The sequence below is a fragment of the Embiotoca jacksoni genome, unplaced genomic scaffold (assembly GCF_022577435.1).
Source record: "Embiotoca jacksoni isolate LCO1_2020_lvr unplaced genomic scaffold, fEmbJac1.0.p SCAF_30, whole genome shotgun sequence".
Lineage (NCBI taxonomy): Eukaryota > Metazoa > Chordata > Actinopteri > Embiotocidae > Embiotoca > Embiotoca jacksoni.
Window position 1 is genome coordinate 3,983,963 of NW_027185382.1, and position 8,439 is coordinate 3,992,401.

Sequence of the window (8,439 nt, forward strand, 5' to 3'; positions counted from 1 at the left end):
ATCCTTCACATTTATTAGGAAAAAGTAGCTGTAACATAATGTAAAATTTCCCCTCGGGGATTAATAAAGTGTATCAAATCAAAAATCAAAAATAAAGACTCAATTACAAGTCAATGTGTTTAAATGCATTTGATGATGGCTCAATATTTACTATATTAATAAACTGCTGATGTAGTATTTTAGATGAGAGGCTGATGTCAGGTATAAAAGCACATTTTATCTGTGACATTAGAGGCTTTGACGTGACTGTAACTCGTGTCCTGAGTGGATGTAAAATGGGATTTGAGTGTAGAGTTGGACATTGTTGCTGCAGACAAATGGCTCTTGTCTTATATTGTTCCCTAAAACAGAGAGAGAGAGAGAGAGAGAGAGAGAGAGAGCTCCTCTAAGCAAACAGAAGAGGAGAGAAGACAGTCCCGTCTCTCCTTTCTCTGTCTGCTCAGTGTCTGGACAGTGAGCTCATTATTTCAATCCTCTCCATATCTGGAGTTTATTTCTACTTTAAGGTCAGTATTATTACAAGCTACGGCGCCGTGTTACTAGTAAGGTTCGTACTCGCTTATAACTCTTTGTTTGGATATAAATTTAGATTCATGAAGCTTTCATTGCTCCTTGTGCTTCTGTCTTGTGACTCGTTGCCGTCCTCCTGTCCTCTTCCCTTCAGGGTGTTCATGAAGGGACACACGCTGCACTAACAGTGGCCCCGGCGGGAAAATGGTTCCAGTTAAACTCCTCGTTCTGGGAGCTCAAAACACTGGAAAAACAGGTAAAGTAGACGATGTGACGGCAGCGTGGGTTGGAGATCCTAACGTGTTCATAAAAGAGATGTGAAGTTTAGGGTCAACCGTTGGTCGCGGTGTAGAAGCTCTTGCTAAAAATGGAAACTTTACACGGGTGGTAAGTTCACCCATCATCATGTCATGTCCAGAAATGTCTCATCATCACATCAGGGGGAGATTTTTGTCCTTTGCTTTTGTTTCCATCGTGCAGTAAGAGCATCTCTGCCTTTATGAGTGAACCTTAAAGATTATATTCACTGATTTATTGTGTCTGAAGTTCATGTGTACATAACTGAGGCTATTCCCCAGAAACACAAGACATGCTTGCTGAACTCCAGTAGTGAAAGATTCAGATTCACGACACTTGAATGAGCAACATTTTAATGTGTCCTAAAATACAGCGAGTCCTTAAAGAGCAGACAGAAGTCAAACACACTCAGAGCTTCCAGGCTTCTTCCACCCAAACACAGAGAAAGCACTTGTTCATTTGATTAAACAAGGCAGGTAAGAAGACTCTAAAAGCAGCGGTGACGCAACACATGACATGAGAGAGAGTGTTCAGTCTCCGCTGACCGTGTCTGTTTTGTGTCTTTCAGCTCTGTGTGTTCGTTTTATAACCAAACGCTTTATTGGCGAATACGACCACAAGAAGGGTAAGACTTTGTTTTGGAAAAATGATCTTCCCACTCGGCTGCATCGCTCCCCAGCCCGGATTCAAGAAGAGGGACGTGTGTTTATTTTTTTCTGCAGAGGTGACCTACAGGTGCAGCCGGCTGGTGGAGCAGGATGCCGTCGATCTGGAGATTTTGGACGTAGCTTGTAAGGTAAAACACAAAGTAAACTGTATGTCATCGGCGTTAATATATTCAACAGTGAAGAATCACAACTGTTCCTGTTTTTAATATTTCTAATTACATTAATATGAAAGCATAAAATGAAATCTTAAAAAGTAATGTGAAATTATCTAATATTCACATCCTGTGTGGACGTACATTTTATTTTGAAGGACAGTTTGTCTTGACTTCTTGACAAAGGCCGTAGCGTATTAAAGTCTTAACATTTGATAATCATTGATAACTATGAAGCCACAGGAAGCTGTGATTGACAGTCAGCTTTGTGTAAAGACTAGAAAAAGGAGGAAGTAGCTCAGCTTCAAGGCTCCAAAATACGTCCACAATCACGTCTAAATCTGACTAATAAACACATAAACAGGCAAATCTTCTAACTATGACATTGTTTTGATAATCCACATATCACTTTATTTTTAATTTTGTTTTACATTTGCTCTTCCAGGAGAGCTCTGCGGCTTCCCTGGAGTCCTCCATCCGCTGGGCTGACGGCTTCCTGCTGCTCTACTCCATCACACAGCGCCTCAGCTTCCTGGAGGTCCCGCGACTCAAAAAGCTCATCGACCAAACCAAACAGAGTCTGGGTACTTTTTATATGAGGAAAACCTCATTTTTTATTACCAGCAGCAGCTTTAAAAAGCACAAGTTATCTCAGGTTTCCTACGTGTCAAGTTTGCTTAGAGAATATAAGGACGTTATCAGCTGGAGAAATACACAAGCTGCTGAACTACTGGACCTGCACGTCTGCGCATTTCTGTTCTCACTTGACATCTGTCTATTGTCACACACTCACACACACACACACACACACACACACACACACACACACACACACACACACACGCTTGTAGTTTATTCTGCCACCTACACTGCACAGGACGCTCTACCAAACATGGAGTGTATGTCCACTGAATCTTGTGTGTGTGTGTGTGTGTGTGTGTGTGTGTGTGTGTGTGTGTGTGTGTGTGTGTGTGTGTGTGTGTGTGTGTGTGTGTGTGTGTGTGTGTGTCAGTTGTTCCCACAGTGCTCGTAGCCAATAAGGCAGATTTGGAGATCGGCAGGGAGGTGACAACAGAGGAGGGCCAGAGACTCGCCAAGGATTTAAGGTCTGTGTGCTCATGTTTGTAGTCTTTAGTTTGAACTAATCTTCTTTTCTTTACTATATTTAACTTCATAATCTATATTTTCTTCCTGTTTATTTTATTATTTTTTTATTATTTTGAATATGGATTTAGATGTCTCTCTATTGCTTCCAAGTATCTTCACAACACTGACTATTCACATGAATTAAACAGTGTTATTATTATATATTATTATTATATTGTTACTGTTATTCTGATGAAAATGATACGAGAAAAAGCAGAAATTATCCTCTGCTCAGTCTAGAGTCTTTTACATATGCTATATAAGAAGTTTGTGTGTTTGCATGTTGGCTAATTAACTGAAACATTCAGTGTGTGTGTGTGTGTGTGTGTGCGTGTGCGTGTATGCAGGTGTGGTTTCAGGGAGTTGTCCGTGGCCGAAGCAGTTTTAGCCGTGGAAGCCGCCATGTTTCAGCTCATCAGGTGTGCATCCGACACACAACACGTGACACAGGCTGCATGCTGACACCGAGCACACGACGTAAACTCACTCAAAGCATGGAAATGGAAACTGGAAATGCAACACTTATTTTGTGTAGTCAGAGCAGTGCTGGTGTTGTTGAGGGACACTGTTCTCCCATAATAAAGAAATAAAGGAACATCTCACAGCTGGAAAGAATTACGGTAAATCCTGAGGAACAAGCAAACCAAACAAAATCGGAATAAAACATTTTGTCCTTGTAAAGCTGAATTGGCAAATTTAAAGTCGTGTTCGATTGATGTCTAAAGCTTGGATGGATCACTAAACAAAGGGGGCCCCTCCACCCCTCCTACTGAGCAGTGAGACTCCCAGACACTAAACAACCACAAATCCTGGAGCTGTGTCGTTTGTTGTAATTTTGTGTCTCCAACTGTGTATCTCCCAGATGTTTTCAATCTCTTTGTGTCTTATTTCGATCTCGTTCTGTTCTTAAATTGTCTCTGCAGTCATTCTGCATTGTCAGCACTTTTTTTTTTTCCATCTCAGCCATTCAGTATCTATTTGTGGGCATTTTGAGTCTTAATTTTGTCCATTATATGACTCTTTGTGGCGTTTTTACATCTTGTTTTGGTTGTTTTGTGTCTTTTCTGAGACATTTTGCAGGAGAAAACCATCCAGGGTTTAAAAGAACATGTATTGTATGATTTCTTGTTCTTTGATTGACAGCTGGTGTTTGGTTTCATGTGTGTTTTAAAGGCTGGTGCTGGATCAGCAGCGCCCGCTGCCCGACCGCCGCTCCTACATGCTGACGGTCCGCCACGCTCTGACCCGAAAACTGACCCGATCGAAGACCATGCAGTGGTGACGGCAGCAACCAAGCAGCTCAAGTCAGGTGTAACTGCGTCTTTTGTTGGTTTTTACGACCTTTTAATCAGGAAGTGCCTTTGAAATATTAAGACCAACATATACGGAGAAAAATAGATAAAAGAAAATAGTCGAAAAATAAAAATATGTTGCATATATTAATCGGTAGTTTAATTTCATGATTGAACAGCAGCACTTGATTGCATGGATTTATTGTGCTGAACATCCTCAGGCGTTTGTGTCCTGGTTTGTTATGTGATCCGTCCTCCAGTAGGGGGCGGTACAGTCATCTGATTTGGCCACAGTCTTGCAAATGCACCGTTTGGCCAGATGAGTATGGACAACCTTGTTCACCTTAAGTGTGGAAGGAGTTGAGAGACCTGCACAAAGGCCAGTGAGATGCAAAACCTTTCTCAGAAGAGAGAGGAGGTGTTACAGCCGAAGGTTAATGCCACAGTTTTGGAAAGAGATGATCAAGAAGTACACATGTTCGGGTGTCCACATCCTTTTTCTCAGGCTGTCAACTCGATTATCTTTAGACAAGTTCATGTGTAACAGCGGACTGAATCTGGTCAGGAGAGCAGCCACTGAGGTTCATCAGTCTGAGTAAAGCAGTTGGACGTGCCCTTGTAGTTGGAGTGTGTAGATGATGTAACAGCGTGTAAAGAATGAGGCTGGCTTTCATTACGGTGTTGGCGTTACTCGACCGTGTTCCTTGCCGCGCATCTCCTCTTTTCTCTGAACTTCTGAACTCCCAACGAGAGACAGACTGTAACAGGGAGGGAAAACATCACGGCAGCTTTGGCGTCTTCATATTCTGTAAGCAAATATGAAAAAATAGGAGCTATTATGTTGCAGCAGTTTAAATTCACAGCTCTGCAGCTATTTGCGAAGACATTACGGAAAATTGGATGCACGCTCCCTCTCCATCCCTCCACTGCGTCCACCCCCATGACCATTTATTACACATCCACTACTCCACCCAGCTGCCACCAACCAACCAACCACAGAACCCCACGGCCTGTATATTTAAACACAGAGAATTACAGATTTTGGCTTTAAAGTTACAATTAGATTTTTTTTTTTTTTATATAAAAACCTAAATTTGACGTTAGAGCAACAGCCAGACAGATAATTATGATTCTGTGATTACCTGGCTATCATGTTGTTTTTTTTGTTGCTGGTAGAGTCTGGCTTTGCTGCACAGAGCAGACAAAAGCTATTGTTGGGCATTCAGGGGACAAAGTGAAGTGTTTTTTGTTTTCAAAACGGAATAAGACGAGTCCTGTTGGGCTGCACTGTAAAATGACTTGTTTTTCCTTTTCTGTTGCATTTCTGCATCTCAAGCATGAGAGATCACTCATTCCTGAGACAGTAAATCAAAGCAGAGATTTATATGCGCACCTCTGTTGTTGGGGCACTAACTTGTCTTGTTTGTGGTCGTTGAGGGAGGTTCGGCTGGTCCTGATTAATGTTAAAAGATGTCTCAGAAGTCATTAGTATAGATTTATATTCCCCAGCATGAGCAGGTGCTACAGTGAATCCCCTCAGGCCTGTTAGCAGGGTCAGCACAGGCAGTGAGGAAGAGCGATGACGTGAGGACTAATAGTAATTGTCTGGCAGCGGCAGCGTGGTGGAAACTGAACCCATCATCGACATAAAAAACTGCGTGTCCTCCACCTTCGATGTTCCCGCTCCTCTCGCCCGTGATGCCAAACAAACCTGCAGTGAGCGAGGCAGACAGAAAGAGGAGGATGGGGGGGGGGGGGGGGAGTGTTGACATCACAGCGGTCACCAAGGAGATGAAAGGTCAGGAACCCCATGTCAAACTCCACGGCTCAGAATAGAAGATGAGTCATACCTGCATCATTGCAGCAGCAGCCAATCAGAGACGGCCTGTCACAACATGCATCAACAGATGAGCAGCTAATCATGAAGCTATTACATTTAAAGAGGCAAAAACTTTGGTTTCATTTGTTGCTCTAAGAATTAATCATAAAAATCCCCTTCATGATAACCCTTTTCATTTCAAAAGAAAACATTTTTTATTCACGATTAAAAATGTCTCGGGGTGCAACCAGAAATCTCTTTCAAAGAATTTTATGAAAAACTTTAATATCTGAAATAATCACCAGTTTATTGTCTTTTTCTCCTACTTCTCCTCCAACTGTCGATACGCAGTCAAAGTGTAAAGTTTGAATTAGCATGTGAGGTTCAGGACTCACTGCAGCCAATGAAATGTCACCACAGTTATACAACACTGATGGTGTGTGAGAGAAAAACAGAGCCACCTTGTCCCCTGGGGAGGGACACCTCCGTAAACTGATCTGTGGAGGGAGAAAGAAGACACAGAGGAAGACAAGGCGCATATGATGGATAAGGAAAAGACAAATACAAACCAGGAAAAAGAATAAGTAGTCAGGTGGAAAAAGCCAGAAAAGAGTAAGAGGAGATCATTACATAACAAGCTATTGTTTGAGTCAGAACATAAAACATAAGAAACAAAAACCTGATGATAATCACTGTTGTGGTCCGTCTCCTAACCTCCACCACACCCTCTGCACTGACCTTAATACGAACAATGCAGTCAGGAGCTGCAGATCAGACAATGTGTGAGCCTCAAAACACTGATACAGTCCTGCTGCCGCTCACTCTGGAGTCATTACGAGTTTTTTTGTGTTGCTGAGTGGAAATTAAATGTTCTCATTCAGCTTTTCTCCTTCAGTTAATGTTTAGCAAGTAGAATATTTACCATGTTTCCTATCTCCGTTTAGCATGTTAACCTCTCCTAATGAGCCCTAGACACAACAGGAACACCTTTTATTTTAGTATTTTTTTTCATAAACCCCCAAAACAAAACAAAAACCAGTTCATATTGAGGGAAGACACGGCGGGTGTTCATAAAGCCAGAGCATCGTCAAAAGTCATAGGCCTCATCCTCTGGGGGCCATGAACGACAGCGCAAAAATGTTGTTAGTGATATTAAAGTCCTGAATGATCATCCTTAAATTTGTCTCCAAAGTGTCTCAAATCAAACAATGGCGTATGCAACAAATGCACTTCTGATAGTTGCAATACAGAGAACAGGGTTTCTCTCGCCCTGCTGTATTTCAATCTGTCTCCGAGGAGGAACAATCTGGGACACCAAGAAAGAAAGAAATATCTGTTTCATTCCAGCTTCGCCATGTGTAGCTGCAGGCCATAACTTGTGGTGCCAAAACAGTCTTCATCGTCCCTTGTCTTTTTCTTTCTTTCACACACACATGAACAGAGACACAGATGCTCAGACTACATTTCTAGTGGTTTATAAGTCAAACTCCACACGCTGTTTAAAAATCTTACAGTAATTGAAGTAGTCATGACTTCCGCTGATACGACAACAACCGCTGCCTTCTTTTTGACATTTATTTGGACATGTCACACAAAGGGAAGTCCTGGTGGAACTAATAACCTTTACAAGGGCTCGGTTACATTTGCATCACAGCAGCGATCCCCCAAATAAAAACCGTGAAAAAGGTTTACCGCGCAAATTAACCGAACACGACCCCTGAAGACTCCGCACAGGCCCGCAGGAGATTTCGCTTATATTGGCTGATTAGACTTCTGCTCACGTTGAAGTTTAGCAATTACACAAGTTCACAGAAGTCTTTTGTACAGAGACGCTAACAGGTGCAACCCAGCGTACAGGAGAGCGAGCGAGAACGCCAATCCACCAACCCCTACTGCAGCGCAACACACTCCTGACAGGGCAAGAAATCAGCCGTAATAATTAATATCGATTGTGCGGATGTATCACGGGTGTGAAAGGGATTAAATACAAGAATAATCCACTACTATCATAAAAGTATTCACACTGTAAAAAAAAAAAAATTACATTAAAAATAAGCAAATATTGATTCATTATGATGAGCTGAGGTTTTTATGATTTATTGTTTTATGTATATTTTTCTGTATTTTGTCAGATACCTTATTTCCATAGCAACGTGCAGTGGTGAAAGAAGTGCTCAGATCTGTTATTGAAGTAAAAGTAAAACCGTGTCAATATGCTCTTGTCTCTGTTTACTTAAGTAAAAGTGCTTTTAAGGAAATGTAGCTACTTTTGACATTATTGGCATTAATCATAAAGATGCATTAACATGACTTCCCTGATTTTGTGTGTGTGGGGGGGTAATCAAGGCCATGGGGCGGGGCTACACTAAATGTTATTTAGCATGTTAGAATTTAATGAAAGACCTCACCATAACTCAAAACTTTACTTGAAGCCACCCTATGTAAATATATTTTCTACCTCTGATCTTTTATAGTTGTATTTTGTTGCACAGACATGGTTTGACGGAAATATTGAATGTTTTGTGGGCGTGGTCAATATTTGATGAACGGGGCGG

General features: G+C 41.7%; 1 protein-coding gene across 2 annotated transcripts; it reads left to right on the forward strand.

Moving 5' to 3' along the window:
* Nucleotides 1–424: 424 nt before the first annotated feature.
* LOC138206954 (ras-related and estrogen-regulated growth inhibitor) lies at nucleotides 425–8,189 on the forward strand. Of its 2 annotated transcripts, none has more exons than XM_069163865.1 (8): nucleotides 425–506; nucleotides 665–766; nucleotides 1,376–1,432; nucleotides 1,530–1,603; nucleotides 2,073–2,211; nucleotides 2,640–2,733; nucleotides 3,121–3,192; nucleotides 3,947–8,189. In XM_069163865.1, the coding sequence occupies exons 2-8, from the start codon at nucleotides 715–717 to the stop codon at nucleotides 4,053–4,055; spliced, it is 597 nt and encodes a 198-aa protein (XP_069019966.1). In that variant the 5' UTR covers nucleotides 425–506; nucleotides 665–714; the 3' UTR covers nucleotides 4,056–8,189. The 2 variants fall into 2 exon arrangements, with proteins under 2 accessions (XP_069019966.1, XP_069019964.1); XM_069163863.1 differs by having other exon boundaries at nucleotides 453–547.
* The last annotated feature ends 250 nt before the right edge of the window (nucleotides 8,190–8,439 follow it).